Source organism: Equus quagga, unplaced genomic scaffold (assembly GCF_021613505.1).
Source record: "Equus quagga isolate Etosha38 unplaced genomic scaffold, UCLA_HA_Equagga_1.0 HiC_scaffold_1539_RagTag, whole genome shotgun sequence".
In the NCBI taxonomy this organism is placed as follows: domain Eukaryota; kingdom Metazoa; phylum Chordata; class Mammalia; order Perissodactyla; family Equidae; genus Equus; species Equus quagga.
Window position 1 is genome coordinate 3,386 of NW_025792720.1, and position 17,523 is coordinate 20,908.

The 17,523-nt window shown below is 41.0% G+C and overlaps 1 protein-coding gene across 1 annotated transcript; it reads right to left on the minus strand.

Moving 5' to 3' along the window:
- Positions 1-15,008: 15,008 nt before the first annotated feature.
- LOC124231993 (olfactory receptor 2AP1-like) lies at positions 15,009-15,953 on the minus strand. Its single transcript, XM_046648989.1, has one exon. It carries the CDS (start codon positions 15,951-15,953, stop codon positions 15,009-15,011), a length of 945 nt encoding a protein of 314 aa, XP_046504945.1.
- Between the last annotated feature and the right edge of the window lie 1,570 nt (positions 15,954-17,523).

Here is a 17,523-nt window from a genome sequence, read left to right on the forward strand (position 1 = left end):
CTCTTTCCTTTGCGGCATCACCTGCTGGTCTTAACCTACGATAAAGAGATCACAGCTGGCTCTGAAGATCAAGTTATTTGACTACCTGAGAATGTGGCTAGGCAGGTAGCAAAGTGGTCCAGCGAATTGTTTCTTGAATCGGAAGCACCTCAGTTCAATACTAATCTCTAACCCCTGAGACAGGTCATCTTTCAAAAGGTAGTTAACCTTTCTAAACTTCACTTTCCCCCTCTGTACAATGAAGGTAATAGGATCTACCTGTTCATGGTCTTGCGCGAAATAAGTAAGATAAAGCAAGTAACTCACTTGGCATGGGATGCCAATGTTTCCTGTGTGTTCCTCAAAGTCTAATTGGAATATTATGATCATTAAGATGCTCCTGCATCTAGCTTGATCACTAGACAGTGGTACTAAAATTTTCTTAGTTATAAAACTTTCATTTGTTTTTCAATATTATCAATTTGTAAATAAACATAACAGTAATATAGGCAATATTCTCTTTGAATATTCTTTTTAAAACATGCAACAAATTCTCTGGTCCAGGTCATCATCAACATCATCATCATCGTCATCATCATCATTAGTTGAGAACTTTACTCATTTGGTCCTGTGCTGCTCACTGAAATTCAGTATTTCTTTCCTCCCCACAATAATCATGAGGGTTTGGTTGCCCCTACCCCCTCTTCTACTGAAGCAGAAATTGAGGCATAGAAAGGTAAGGTCACAAGGCTGGGACTTTTGCTACATCTGGCCAAATTGCAAGCCCCTGCTGTTTCTAAATGATATGACAAAATATTTTAAAATAGGAACAAAGATTTTGTTGCTGATCTCTCAACTTTAAATGAAAGGTTAGCTTTATTTACCTTACTTTTTCTATCCTTAAGTTAATATCATTGATGAATTACTGACCTACAGAATGACACAGGCCCTAGAGTTGATTAGCTTTAGCACAATCATTTTGTAGAAGAGGCTGGAGACCAGAGACATTGGGGAGCTCAACAACAGCGTATAAGTTGTCAATCCAGGACTTACTCCACTTTCCTGAGCTCCATGCTGGCGTGTAAGAGGGATGGGGAGTGACAGGAGTCCCAGATTAGCTCTCTTAGGAAGGATATTCTGGGAAGATGGCCCCCATGCACTCACTCTTACATCAAAGCCCAATGAACGCTCTCCTTCTCCCTTCAGTTCACTCAAAAAATCACTTCACCATGTTGGGCTCTCTTATCTCAACACCAAGCTGAAGGTCTGCAGTGTGAAATGTGTCTCTCTCACTAACCTGCCATGAACCAAGTTCTCCAAAGTGCTGCTCATGCAACCAGAGTCCTCACCTCTGTGTGACAATGCCAAGAGGGCAGCCTGAAGGGGCCTCTGCCTCTGTTCCAGTTGACAGCAGTGGGCCCACGGAGCTACCCCATTCCCTGAAGCCAGGAACACGCACAAGTCAACTCACTGGGGCATGGCTTCCTCCTCTTGTAACTGTTCTCTTCCAGGAAATCAAGAGCTTCCTGTGGACTCAGGGGAAAGGGGAGTAAAAGGAAACTCATTTGTCACAGCCTGTTTTCCCACAGTGGGGTGAATATGGACCCCATATTCCCAGTGTCCCTGGCTGCAAAGCCCTGTTTTAAAGCCCAGAATGTTTCATACCACAACAAGGCTACATGGCAGTCTTAACCACTGAATCCCCACAAAATAGGAGGCAGAATAAAACAACCACATTTCACTGGCCCCGATTCTGGACAAGAACTTGACTCCAGGACTATCAGGGTTTTGATGAAAGGTCTGGCTCTGCATCCCACAGTGGGTAAATGCCCACCTCACATGCAACGTTGCTGCCCACCTACTCTACCTGCTCACAGGAGCAGGCAGCTTCTCCTGAGTGCAGCCCTCTATCTGCTGAGAAAAGGCTCCTTCTGCTGGAGTTCTCCACTGTCATGGGCGCATCTGCTCCAAGATACGCTTTATTGCACTATGCTCCTCCATCATACCCTCACCTTCCCATGTGGAGAAGCATCCTTGCTCTACTGAATCACTGTCGAGCAGCTCCCAACATGCAGGTCTCAGGCTTCTGTGGTAGTCTTCCCACAAGACTGTGTGTGGTTACCAAGCAGGATGTGCCCAGCCAGTGAGCAGAGAGGGCAGGCTCCCAAACCTCATTAAGAGCTGAGGGGATGGGCACAAAGTAAAGGCAGGGTTGGAACCCTGGGGGCAGTTAATTGGTCACTGTTGAGAACAAGAGTTACTGACACAACTCTTATATTTATCTTTCGATTGTCTGTGGTGGAAATTGGCTCCCACATGTCCAGGCTGTCCTCTGCCAAGATTTTTCAAAGAAATTATGCGACTTAATTTCCCAAGTGTTTCTAAAATCCCAATTTGAATGTTGCTACTGATTCGAGGGAAAAGCCAGACCAAAAGTTTCTACATGTGATGTGTGCACTGAGGCCAGAGCATAGAGGTTAAGAGAACAGATTTCATTGTGAGAAAGAGCTGGATTACACCATGGCTGTTGTCAGCTTTTGGGAAACACACTGGTTTTTGAGGAATGAGATGAGGAAATCCATCTTCCTCTCTCAAACATTCTTCATGCCTCCACCAACATTATGATTCTTTTCATTGAATATTTTTGTCTGAAGAATATCTTTGTTTCCATTCCCAATCTCCCTGAAAAAGAGAAGCATGCATTTCCCCCTCTTCAGGGAAGGATAGGGAATAATTAGGTGGTTTCTGTGACGTCTCTAACCTGGCCCGTCCCTCTATTTTTAAAAAAACCTCGGAAGTAGCTCTCCAGATTCCTTCTAGGATCTTCTTGCAGAAGAGGAAGGAAGAGAAGTGGGCACCAGGGTGGAGAAGCTGTTACCCTAGCAACCACTGGCTTGGAAGGCTGCTTGTCCTCCTGGGTACGTCAGCTGGGCTGAGCGGCAGGAATGATCCATGTTTCTACGGCCTCTGCCTTCTCGTTGAAAGCCAAGGAAGGAGATGAAATTCCCAAAATATATTTTCGGGCAACCTTGGATATGTGGTAGCTGAATGGAGATCTGTTCTGCCTCAATATTTCCTCACCAGTAATGATCGCGCAAAGTCAAGGCAAATGTTATAAAATTTCCCGAATATTCATGTGGCTCCCACAGTCCTACAAATAGACAAAATCATTTCTGTAACATCTGTCCATCCACACACTCTGCTTTCAATCCATGCCAAACCTGGACTGAATGGTCATATTCTCAGTTGGAAGTTAGGGAAAACATGGGAGATGAGTTACAGAAACTGGAGCAAAGTGAGACCATAAAGACTACTGCCCAGATAAAGGCCCATTTGCATAGGATTCTTTTAAATTTATTCAGTGCCAGCTTCATGGTGCAGAAATACCTGTGCCACCTGAGCAAGTCCCAATGCCAAGACTGGGAGGAGAGAGGACTGGCATGTATTTGGTGAAAGGCTTACAAAGGGGAAGCTCAGATGGGGTGAACTAACTATATCATCCATCTAGCCTAAGGGGTGCTGACCTGGCACCAAGAAATATTTCAAAGCTTCCTTTGTCTATATTTCTCTTTTCTGGATAGTGCCTTCACAGCTCTCCAATACCCAGTATTTCTTTGTGCTTTTCAATGACACCTTGAGATTTCGTTTATTTGTGAAATTTTTCAGTATTCCTTGTGCTTTGAGGATTTATTAGCTTGTTAATGAAAGAGATAGCTCTTAAAGTTGTGTTTCTGATTATCTAACAACGGAGACAAAAAGCAAACATCAGCTTGTGACTTTTCCTCTGCAGCATATTGTTATGCTTACCACTCTGTCCCTGTGCCACTTTTCAAAAATTAGGCTACACTAATATTCAGAATTTATATAATAAGCATATTTTGGTTTAAAATGTACCTGATTAATATGATCTGTTCATAGAAAAGTTTCGATGTCTTGTATTATATGCCTTAGTAAGAAGACTAAGTAGGGCCTAATGAAAGGTCAATCCTATCACCCATGATATTGTGGGTGATATTGTGAGAGAGACTAGCGGATGCTAAGTTGAACAGGAAATGGGGATTGGGATGGGGAGAAGCAGTGTCAGCAGCCCGAACACCAGTCTGACGGTGGAGTTGCTGTAAAACTGATAATACGTTGAGAACCAAACTAACTCTTCATGAAATTTCCATAAAAAGAAGGCAACAATCCCAATGGGGACCCAGAACACATGAGTTCTGATCCAGAGGGCTCGTTAATATCATACCCAATACCATCCACCATGTGAGGGAAAGCATATTAGTGTAAGGATCTTCCAACCTGGGACCAGGAGGGAAAGATGAGGTATAAGATAATTTATGAGATCTGAATTTCTTATTTTGTTTTTTATTCAAGCAAGGGAAAAAGAAATCTTTTCTTTTTTAATGAACCTCCCACTATAGAATGATTAAGAGGAATACTGTGGATGGAATAGGAAGAGGTGGAAAAAGCCATCTGTAAATCTCAAAAGAAGCTATGTTGTAAGATTCTGCATCTTCACTTTTATTACTTTCCTGGTGGGATTTCTTCTGTTTGTCTCACCTTTGATGTGTGGAGGCTCAAGGTTTTGGGGAGAACACGTGTGGTTTTAAGTGGTGTCCTTAGTACCAAAATTCCTAAGCACCTTCATCTCAAGACCTTTCCAGCATGAAATGGTGAATGTGACGTTTTGCAAGGTCAAGATTTGACACAAAGTATTGAAGACCCCCCAATAAAATTTGCAACAACAAACTCCTTTGAAATGGGGGTGAAGTTCACATAAGTTCATGCCTCTCCTGATGACACCCTCACAGCTTATTATGTGATATAGTGTTTTACTGTTATGGGAAGGGATCCTTCTTAGATGAGAAGATGAAAGATGTGCAGTGGAGAGAGAAAACTAATTTATATAATCCCCTTTAGGAAATGTGATCCTTTTGGCTGGGCTTGAGACATCACCTCACCAATTAGCATTATATTGAGGTGTGACATGAAGTCAGTTTCTGAGATTCCTAAGACTCAGTAAACCAGATTGATCTCTTTCCACACATATAAATGTGGGGATCTCAGGGTGATCAGACCTGTTTGTGTAGGCGTTAGGGAGATGTTTCCTAGAATTATAACACCATCAGATTCAGTCTTCTTCGCCAGATCTTGTCACTGCTTGGAGGCAAAACTCCTGAGAAGAATTCTCAGGAAACAGAGGAGACAAACTGAAATTCTTCAACCTCCTAAAGGGACTGGAATGCTCAATTTTGGCAGAGGTAGCTATCTGTCTCTTCTTCCTTATGTGGAGGTCAAGTCATCCACAAGGCAGGGAAGGAAAGGCACCAGTGCAGGCACCGTGGGGGAGCCCGTGCTCAGGCTGATCAGGAGGCACACTGCCAGGTCGAGCACATTCTTTTGAGGAAAGGGGCCAGTGCAGGCACAGTGAGGGAGCCCATGCTCAGGCTGATCAGGAGGCACACTGCCAGGGTAAGCAAGTGCCATGTCCTCAGAAGTCTGGTTTCTTCTGGCAGTGTGCCTCACCTTTGTGCATCAAGTCTGCTGATGGGGGAAGACACATCCAGACAAAACTAGAGGAGCTGGGTGGGCTCAGTTCTGCTTTCTCCTCACACATATTTAGTTTGACTCTTTGTTTTGAAAAGAATGGAAATCCAATGAACTTCAGTCAATGAGGGGGTTTTATTTCATGTGTGGCATCTCATTCATAGAAACCCTCAAAGGAGAGCCATAGTAGGCCTAGTGCTCATGGCCAGTGAATGTGGAAAAGGTTCTAGGTTCAAGGCAGCTCTAAGAACTTCAGAATCTTGGCTTTTGGATCATCCATCCACTGCTCTCCCATTAACACACTAGCCACATTCTTCTTGTGTGCAACTTTGCAGCTTTCTACCAAATGATGTTCTCTATACTCTTGATTTCTATCCCTCTATCACTTCAGTGACATCGGGTCCATAGTGGCTGTGATGCTTTCTTGTGGTACATCTCAGTGCTTCATTTAAGAGAGAAAAGATACAAATTTTCCACTCCTCCAAAAGTATGAAAAGGGTTAATAAAATAATTTCCAAAACATTTTATGAAGTAGAATATTGTCTTTTTCTCCCAGCTTTGTTGAGATATAAATGACATATAACATTGTGTAAGTTTCGGTGTAAAAAGGAATGATTCGATACACATATATGTGACAAAAAATATTCCACAATAAGAGTAGTTAACACATCCTTCACCTCACATCATTACTATTTTGTCGTCATGGCAAGAACATTAAAACTACTCTTATAGTAACTTTCAAGTATGCAATGCAGTATTATTAACCATAGTCGCAATGCTGTCCCTTAGATCCTCAGAACTTACTCATCTTATAATGGAGAGTTGGTACCCTTTGACCAACAACTACCCATTTACCCCACCCCTCAGCCCCTCGCAACCACCAGTGCTATACTTTACATCTCCTGGACTTACTAGTTTATAATTGTCAGTTTGTAACTTTTGACTGCCTTCACACATTTCTCCAACTCCCCCACCACATGCAGCACCTCATGACTACCAATCTGTTTGTTATACCCATACATTCTGTTTTTGCTTTTGTTTTTTCTTTTTGATTCCACATATAAGTGAGATCACGCAGTCTTTGTCTTTCTCTATCTGACTTATTTCACTTAGCATAATGCCCTCAAGGTCCATCCGTGTTGTCACAAATAGCAGGATTCCTTTTATAATATTCCTTGAATAATATTCCACTGTGTATATATATATACCATGTTTTCTTTACCCATCCATCACTTGATGGACCCTTAGATTGTTTCCATATCTGGGCTCTTGTAAATAATGCTGCAGTGAACATGAGGGTGCAGATATCTTTCTAAGATAGTGATTTCAATTCCATTGGACACATACCCAGAAGTGGGATTGCTGGATCATATGGTAGTTCGATTTTTAATGTTTGAGGAAACTCCATAGTGTGTTCCATAATGGCTGCACCAATTTACATTCCCATCAGCTGTAGCCAAGGGATCCCTTTTCTCCACCCTATGGCCAACACTTATCTCTTATCTGATGCATAATAGCCATCCTAAGAATCATGAGGTATCTCGTTGTGGTTTTGAGATTCATCCCTGATGATTAGCGATGTTGAGCACCTTTTCATGTCCTTGTTTGGCCATTTGTATGTCTTCCTTGGAAAATCACTCTTCAGATTCTTTGCCCTTTTTTTAATCGGGTTGTTTGCTTTTTTTGCTATTGAGTTATATGAGTTCCTTACATATCTTGGTCATTAAACCCTTATCAGATATATGGCTGGCAAATATTTTCTTCCATTCGGTAGGTTGCCTTTTCATTTTGTTGATTGTTTCCTTTGCTGTGCAGAAGCTTTTTAGTTTGATGAGTCCCACTTGTTTAATTTTGCTTCTGTTGCTTGTGCTTTGCTGTCATATCCAAAAAGCATCACCAAGACCAATGTCAAGGAGCTTTTACCCTCTGTTTTCTTCTAGGAGTTTTACGGTTTCAGGTCTTGTGTTTAAGTCTTTAATCCATTTTGAGTTGATTTTGTAAGTGGTGTAGGATAAAGGTCCACTTTCATTCTTTTGCTGTGGACATCAGTTAGCCCAACATCATTTACTGAAGAGACTTTTCTTTCCCCATTGTGTATGCTTGGCACCCTTGTCATAGAGTATTTGACTGTATATATGTGGGTTTATTTTTGGGCTCTCTATTCTGTTCCATTGGTCTATGTGTCTATTTTTATGCCAGTACCTACTGTTTTGATTACTACAGCTTTGTCATATAGTTTGACATCAGGAGGTGTGATGCCTCCACCTTTGTTCTTCTTTCTCAAGATCGTTTAGGCTATTCATGGTTCCATACAAATTTAAGGATTGCTTTTCTATGTCTGTGAAAAATACTGTTGGAACGTTGATAGGGACTGCATTGGCTCTGTAGATCACTTTGGGCTGTATGGACATTTTCACAGTATGAATTCTTTCAATCCAGGCCCATGGAATATCTTTCTATTTTTCTGTGTCTTTAATTTCTTTCATCATTGTCTCACTGTTTTCACCGTTCATGTCTTTCACCTCCCTGGTTATATTTATTTCTAGGTATTTTATTCTTTTTGATACTACTGTAAATGGAATTGTTTTTCAATTTCATTTTCAGTTTGCTCATTGCTAGTGTATAGAAGAACATTTGATTTATGTATTTTAATTTTATAACCTACAAAGTTGCTGAACTCATTGACTAATTCTAATTACTTTGCATGTGAGTGTGTGGTTGTGTGTAGGTGTGTGTGTATTCCTTTTATGCAAGATCATGTCATGTGAGAATAGAGATAGTTTTACCTCTTATTCATCTGTCTAGATGCCTTTGATTTCTTTTTCTTGCCTAATTGCCTGGGCCAGAACCTCCAGTACAAGGTTGAATGGAAGTGGTGAAAGCAGGCATCCTTTCTTGTTTCTGATTTAAGGGGTAAGCATATAGCCTTTCATAATTAAGTTTAATGTTAGCTGTGGTATTCTCATTGATGCCCTTTACCAAATTGAGAAAGTTCCTTTTATTCTTGTTGTTTTCTAGTGTTTTTATCATGAAAATATGTTTGGAGTTTTTTAACTGCTGTTTTTCTGACATCAATTGACTTTTCATTTTTTCTCCTATATTCTATTAATACAGAGTGTTACTTTAGCTGATTTTCAGTGAAGCTGTCCTTCCAAAGCCTACTTAGTCATGGTGTATACCACTATTGTTTTTAAATTTGCTCTGTTCAGTGCTAGTATTTTTTCTGAGAATATTTGTAACTGTATTCCTAAGATTAATATCTTTAGTTTTCTTATCATGTCCTTTTCTGGTTTGGTTTCAGGGTAAAACTAGCCTCATAAAACGGGTTGTGAAATGTTCCCTCACTTCTACTTTTTGGGAAAGTTTGTAAAGAATTGGTGTTAATGCTTCCTTGAATGTGTGGTAGTAGTCAGTGGGGAAGGCTTCTGGGTTGGGCTTTTCTTCTTGGGTGGTTTTTTGATTATTGATTTGATCTTTTCATTTGTTATAGGTCTATTCAGATTGTCTATTTCTTCTTGAGTCAGTTTTGGTGGCTTGTGTTTTTCCAGGAATTTGTCCATTTCTCTTAGTTATGTAATTCTTTGGTGCGCAGTTGTTCATGGAATTTCCTTATAATCATTCTTATTTTTGTAAGGTCAGTGCTGATGTCCCTCTTTCCTTCCTGATTTTAGACACCTGTGTCTCGTCTCTCCTCCAACCCCTCAATCAGTCTCGCTCTCATTATTTTAGTGGAAGGTTTCTTAGTTGTGTTGATCATTTCCAAGACCAACTTTTGGTTTAATTGATTTTCTCTGTGAATTTCCATCCTCTATTTCATTCTTGCCACTTTGCTCTTATTTCCTTTCTTCTGTTGTTTTAAGTTAGTTTTCTCTTCTTTTGATAGTGTCTTAAGGTGAAGTTTAGTTTATTTATTTGAGATCTTTCTTCATTCTTAATATAGGTGTTTGCAGCTATAAAATTCTCTCTAAGTAGTGCTTTAGCTGCATCCCATAATTTTTACTATGTTGCATCATTTTCATTCACCGCAAAGTATTTTCTGATTTCCCTTGTGATTTCTTCTTTGACCTATTGGTTTTTTAGGAAGGTATTGTTTAAGTTCCACATATTTTTGAATTCCCCAATGCCATCACTGGATTGGATTTATGACTGCCATTTTACTTCTTATTTTGTATAAGTCTCATGTCTTTCTTTTTTTCTGTTTCTCCTCTACTACTTTCTTTTCCATTAAGTGAATATTTTCTAATGTGATATGTTAACTCTTTTAATCATTTTTTGCTATATTTTGAGTTTTCTTAGTGTATGCTATCGGGTTTACAATATATGTTTTACCTATCACAATGTACCTCAGATTTATGCAAATTTAATTCCAGTGAGATATAGAAAAGTTACTCCCACATAGGCCTATTCTCCTCCCCTCTTTTGTCCGGTTACTGTTATACATATTACTGTTATACATATTATGCTTTTGTAATACATGTATTACAAACCTAAAAATATATTTTTATAATCATTACTTTAATTTTGTCTTTGTTTTTTATTTTTTTGAGTAAGATTAGCCCTGAGCTCTCATCTTCCCCCAATCCTCCTTTTTCTGCTGAGAAAGATTAGCCCCGAACTAACATTAGTGCCCATCTTCCTCTGACTTGTACGTGGGATGCCTGCCACAGCATGGCTTGACATGTGGTGCATAGGTCTACACTCTGGATCCCAACCAGTGAACCCCGGACCACTGAAGCAGAACGTGGGAATTTAACCACTATCTCATCAGCTGGCCACTATTTTATGTCTTTTAAAGAAACTGAGAGAAGAAAGAAGAGTATGTCTATATTTATAGAATTTGTTATGTTAACTTTATTCATTTTTCCTGGCTTTCTTCACTTCCTTTGTAGATTTGAACTGCATCTGGCGTCGTTTCCTTCCTCCTATACAGTTTTTCTCCTGCCAACATCCTTTGTGCTGTTATTGTAAAATATGCTACATTTGTACGTAAGTCTATCAAATACAATTTTACATGTCTATACATACAGACAATGCAATTGCCTTTTAAATCAGCTAAGAGAAGAAAAGAGAAAAATGTATGACTGTCCTGAAGTGTACTGTCTTTCATAATTATCTATATAATTACATTTACTGGTCCTCTTTGTTTTTCTGAGTGGGTTCAAATTATTCTCTGATGTAACTTGCTTCATGCTGAAGCATTTTCTTTAGTGTTTCTTTTAAGGTTGGCCTGCTGGCAAAGAATTCTCTCAGTTGTAGTAATCTGGGAATGTCTTTATATCACCTTCATCTTTGAAAGGTAGTTTTGCTAGATATAAGGCTCTTTTTGTTATTGTGGTAAAAATACATAAAATAAATGTATCTTTTCTTCTTTACTTCATTCAGTTTTCTAGTAATTGTATTTTAGAAAAGTGCTTTTTATTGTGGTAAAATGTATATAACATAAAATTCACTTCCCTTTTAGTGACTTTTAGGCGTACAGTCCAGCAGCGTTAAGTACATCATAATGTTTTGCTACTGTCACCACTGTCCATCTCCAGAACTTTCTCATCTTCCCAAACTGAAACTCTGTACCCATGAAACATTAACTCTCCATTCCCTGCTATCTGCAGCCACCAATGTATTTTTTATCTTTATGAATATGACTACTCTAGGTAGCTCATATACATGAATCATACAATAATTGTCCATTTCTGACTGGCTTATTTCACTTAGCATAATGTTCAACATGTTTCATCCATATTGTATCATTTCTCATTTCATTCCTTTTTAAGGCTGACCAATATTCCATTGTAAGTACCACATTTTGTTTATCCGTTTATCTACTGATGAACACTAGGGTTGTTTCCAACTTTTGGCTATTGTGAATAATGCTGCTATGAACATTGGTGTAAAACCAATGTTGGTGTAAAATATCTGTTTAAGCCCCTGATTTTAATTTTCTTCTGGTGTATACCCATAAGGAGAAAGGCTGGATCATATGGCATTCAGTGTTAAATTATTTGAGAAACCGCTATACTGTTTTCCACAGTGGCTGCAACATTTTACCTTTCCACCAGCAGCGCAGAAGTGTTCTGATTTATCCAGCTCCTCATCAACACTGTTATTTTATGTCGTTTTCATAATAGCCATCCTAAGGAGTCTGAGTGTATCTCATTGCAATTTTGATTTGCATTTCCATAGCGCTTGCTAATGTGAAGTATCTTTTCACCTACTTATTGGCCATTTGTATATCTTACCGGGAGAAATTTGATTTAATCCCTTTCCACAATTTTGACTACTGTGGTTAAATTTTTTCTTGTTAAATTGTAGGAGTCCATATAATCTCGATATTAATCCCTTATATACATGATCTGCAAACATTTTCTCTCATTGCATGGGTTGTCTCTTCACTATGTGGACAGTGTTCTTTAATGCAGAATGTTTTGTGCAGGAAAAAAAAGCTTTGCATTTTGATCGTCTTGTTTAACTATTTTTCTTTTATTGTCTATGTTTTTGGTGTGATATTCCAGAAATTGATGCCAAATCCAATGTCATGAGAGGCCCTCTGGTCGCACTGGTGGCTCCAGGTGGGTTTGGGCAAGTTGGGGCCGGGCCAGAGCGGCGGGGCCAGGGCAACTGTTGGGAGGCTCCTCTGGCAGAAGAGGACTCTGAGGAGCAGGAGCCGGGTTCCCAAAGACCTTCTGGCACGACGCCTCGGGCCACGTGCCCCCGCGCAGCCCAATCACCTACGATCAATCACCCGATCCAGCAGACAGAGAGCCTGGAGAGCCCCTATACTTGCTCCCTGTCCAGTAGCTACCCCTCTCCCCGCGCCCTCGTGCCCTAGGACTCCTGAGCTCTGGGCGCGCAGCAGGGCAGCGCACCCCAGGGTTTGGCGGCTGGCTGGCCGCGGTGGGGGCGGGAGGCTGTAGCAGGCAGGCGGCAGGTGGCGGAGCGCAGGCGCAAGGGGCACCGGTGGCTGGTGCGCGTCACACAGGCCTGGGGCGCGCGATAACCCGGGGCAAGGAGACACCACGGGGCTTCTTTAGTGGCTAACGTCTACTGCGGTACCACCGTGAATGCGCCTGTTCTCGTCCAATCGGAAGTTAAGCAGGTGGGGCCTGGCTAGTACTTGGATGGGAGACCACCGGGGAATAGCCAGTGCTGTAGGCTTTCGCCTCCTGCTTGTGGTTCCCTCCTGTTTTGCAACCGCCCCCAACCAGGGTCCCTCCACACCGCTCTGGTCCCCACCCCAACCCGCTTATGCCCTCTGGCTGTCCCCACCCCACCCCGGCCGCTGTCCAGCTGCTTAAAAATTTTCTAGGAGGGTAGAGCTTATCTGGAGTGCTCTTAACCACATAAGGAAAAAGACAACGAAGAGGCGGCAAGAAACTTTTCGAGGTGATAGACAGGTTTATGGCATTGATAGTAACGATAGATTCTTGGGTGTGTACTTACCTCCAAACATACCAAGTCTTATATATTAAATATCTACAAGTTTTTGTATGCCAATCTTACTTCTATAAAGTACTTTAAAAAGTTATGATTGGAAGTGTCTTCAACGTAGATCTAGCTCAGGGGATTTTTCTCAATAAAATGTTTTCCACTAGTAGAATCTACTGCATTTATCTCCACATCAGGGTTTGTCTTTCCCTGGGTACCATCTATGGCTGGCCATGTCCAGCCTGGATTCATAGATTCAGTTATGAATTTGTGGTCTTCATTATTCTATTTGTCAAGCTCACGCTTCAATCACAGTGTATCTTAAATTAATATAGAGTTCACATGATTGGTTTATGTGTAATCAATTATTCTCAAGTCTTGATTAAAACCTTGAAGAGGCTCACCCTCCATAGTTCAACTCTCCAGGTAGCCCATTATTTCCATGTTCTGCAGCATCATGATCTTACACCCATGAGCCATTTTCAAGAGGATCCTAGGGCTTATCTGCCTCAATCTCCACATTTTATGGATAAGGTGATTTAAGAGTTTTGGGAAGTTGGTCAGTTAGTTGAAGGCAGCACCAGACTTAGAACCCAGGGCTTGTCCAAGGCAAAATGGTTCAGCGTCTGCTATTGGTCCCTTTGAGTTCCATTCCCACTGCCACTTCCCTAAACCATCATTATCTCTCTCCCAAATTACGTAACAGTCTCTTTATCTACTTTCTTACTCTGCTCTTGGCTTTTCCAATCTTTTTGATAAAATGTCCGCATCTACGTACAATAATACATAGCTAATCATAACACATCTGTGATTTTCTAGACGTTGTTGATAATTCTTCACTGTCAATAAGATGAAATCTAAACTTTGTAATAGGACTTGCAAGGCCAAGAATGATCCAATCATGGTGTGGAACATATTTCATAAAATGTATTTGTGATTAATTAACTCAGAGTTTGGGTTAAGAAACAAACACAAGAAACATTGAGTTAATCTTTTTAGAGGCATTTCCTCTGAAGCAACAAAGACACATTTCTACCCTGGAAATAGGAGGTCAAAATGTACAAAGGCTAAGGATTGAGATAATGGAAATTTGGGGTTAGAATAGATTACACTATCAATTAGAAGATAACCTTGTAGTTGACAACACAGGTCCACCAGGAAAAAGTGTTTGCGTCGCTTAAATTGTTATGATCAGTAATATGAAGTAGATAAGCAAATAACTTAGATTCCATCACCTTGAGTCTTTGAAAGAAATCATCCTCTTTCCATATCTGTATGATTTCTTCCAGAGATTCATGGTCCCTTCCCCTAATAGACACACATGCAGTAGTAACAGCTTTAGGATAAGAAGCAATTATAAATATGCGCCATGCATCTGAGGGGCTGGAGCTAGAATAAATAATTTAGAAAAATAGGAGTATTGGTCAGCTGTGGGATGCTTTAGGTTTTACCTCTCCTTAGAGAATGGTCCAAGATGGAAACATTTCTATTTCTCTCCAGCAGGGGGAATGATGCATAAATGTGTAGCTATGACAAGGGCCAAAAACAGCAATTAGGAGCCCATCTGATGCAAACCATTTATATTCCAGGTGAAGGGTGCTATGACTATTATTTCCTTGTGCTAGGTGAGGAGGGAATGTGGACCTGAGCATTGTTACTATTTCCATTGGTTCCTTCATAACCACAACCTAATAAACAGTCTTCCATTATTTAAATTAATTAAATGTTTTTTATTGAATAGTTATTTGTCCTCTTGAACCACGTGTATGGCTAGAGAGAAGTAAAATAAAAAGAGTATAAATTACTAAGTTTTAAAAATTTCGACACATTCTTTAAATCAGAGGGGAGCATATAAATTCAGCAAAGCATTTTGCTATTAAAATAAATTGTTGTCAACATATGGAATATTTAGGGAGAGGTATGATTTCGCCTTGCAAATGCAGATTTCCATTTTTCTAAGAATGTGCAAACAAACACTGGGAACACTGTGGAGAGCTGCATCGGCTGGAATAAACATACGTGGTTCTCTGAAGACTTCCACTCCAAGGTCCTGCGACTTTATTTTATTTTGATATTTTGATTCTGCACATCATCTCTCTCAGAGACTGGTGGACCTGCTTGTTCCGCAGAGTGTAGATGACAGGGTTCAGCAGCGGAGTCACCACTGTGGTCACAAGGGCAGCTCCCCTGTTGGATTCCAGCCTGTTTGTTTGCTTTGGTTTCACATATATAAAGACATAGCTGCCATACATCAGAGAGAGAACAATGAGGTGAGAGGAGCAGGTGGAGAAAGCCTTCCGTCGCTCCTTGGCTGATGGGAGGCAGATGATGGTGACTACTATGTTGCTGTATGCAATGATGGTTATGATGAGGGATGTCAAAAGGATACACAAAGCGAGGACAAAAGTCAAGGTTTCAACAGATGTGGTGTCAGAACAGGAGAGATGGATCAGGGGGCCAAGGTCACAGAAGAAGTGAGGGATGACATGGGGACCACAGAAGGATAACTGGGAAACCTTCACCACCAGACCAGTGATGAGGGTCAAGCCCAAAGAAAAGCAGGCAGTGACCAGGAGGAGGCCAGTCCTCAGGTTCATGATGGTCGGGTAATGCAGAGGCTTGCAAATGGCCACGTACCGATCCACAGACATCACTGCCATGAGGAAGAAACCTGCTGCTCCCAGAAATAAGAAGACAAAAGCTTGTATGAAACAGGCAGGAAAGGAAATCGTTTGCGGGCCTAAAAGAAAGATGACCAGCAACTTAGGAATAACAGAACTTGTGACACAACACTCAGTGAATGAGAAGATGCTGAGGAAAAAGTACATAGGTGTCTGGAGCAGGGAGTCCGCACAGGTGATGATGACTATGACCACATTGCCTGTGAGGGAAGCCAGGTACGCCAGCAGGTGCACCATGAAGAGGACCTTTCCCAGGTGCTGGACAGCAGGAAACCCCTCCAAGGTGAATTCTTGGACCATTGTCCCATTCCCCATTTCTGTGGTCATCTCTTTCCTTTGCGGCATCACCTGCTGGTCTTAACCTACGATAAAGAGATCACAGCTGGCTCTGAAGATCAAGTTATTTGACTACCTGAGAATGTGGCTAGGCAGGTAGCAAAGTGGTCCAGCGAATTGTTTCTTGAATCGGAAGCACCTCAGTTCAATACTAATCTCTAACCCCTGAGACAGGTCATCTTTCAAAAGGTAGTTAACCTTTCTAAACTTCACTTTCCCCCTCTGTACAATGAAGGTAATAGGATCTACCTGTTCATGGTCTTGCGCGAAATAAGTAAGATAAAGCAAGTAACTCACTTGGCATGGGATGCCAATGTTTCCTGTGTGTTCCTCAAAGTCTAATTGGAATATTATGATCATTAAGATGCTCCTGCATCTAGCTTGATCACTAGACAGTGGTACTAAAATTTTCTTAGTTATAAAACTTTCATTTGTTTTTCAATATTATCAATTTGTAAATAAACATAACAGTAATATAGGCAATATTCTCTTTGAATATTCTTTTTAAAACATGCAACAAATTCTCTGGTCCAGGTCATCATCAACATCATCATCATCGTCATCATCATCATTAGTTGAGAACTTTACTCATTTGGTCCTGTGCTGCTCACTGAAATTCAGTATTTCTTTCCTCCCCACAATAATCATGAGGGTTTGGTTGCCCCTACCCCCTCTTCTACTGAAGCAGAAATTGAGGCATAGAAAGGTAAGGTCACAAGGCTGGGACTTTTGCTACATCTGGCCAAATTGCAAGCCCCTGCTGTTTCTAAATGATATGACAAAATATTTTAAAATAGGAACAAAGATTTTGTTGCTGATCTCTCAACTTTAAATGAAAGGTTAGCTTTATTTACCTTACTTTTTCTATCCTTAAGTTAATATCATTGATGAATTACTGACCTACAGAATGACACAGGCCCTAGAGTTGATTAGCTTTAGCACAATCATTTTGTAGAAGAGGCTGGAGACCAGAGACATTGGGGAGCTCAACAACAGCGTATAAGTTGTCAATCCAGGACTTACTCCACTTTCCTGAGCTCCATGCTGGCGTGTAAGAGGGATGGGGAGTGACAGGAGTCCCAGATTAGCTCTCTTAGGAAGGATATTCTGGGAAGATGGCCCCCATGCACTCACTCTTACATCAAAGCCCAATGAACGCTCTCCTTCTCCCTTCAGTTCACTCAAAAAATCACTTCACCATGTTGGGCTCTCTTATCTCAACACCAAGCTGAAGGTCTGCAGTGTGAAATGTGTCTCTCTCACTAACCTGCCATGAACCAAGTTCTCCAAAGTGCTGCTCATGCAACCAGAGTCCTCACCTCTGTGTGACAATGCCAAGAGGGCAGCCTGAAGGGGCCTCTGCCTCTGTTCCAGTTGACAGCAGTGGGCCCACGGAGCTACCCCATTCCCTGAAGCCAGGAACACGCACAAGTCAACTCACTGGGGCATGGCTTCCTCCTCTTGTAACTGTTCTCTTCCAGGAAATCAAGAGCTTCCTGTGGACTCAGGGGAAAGGGGAGTAAAAGGAAACTCATTTGTCACAGCCTGTTTTCCCACAGTG

What these genes read in the sequence shown, in the direction of transcription:
- LOC124231993 (XM_046648989.1), bottom strand. Translation starts at nt 15,953, where the DNA reads ATGACCACAGAAATGGGGAATGGGACAATGGTCCAAGAATTCACCTTG.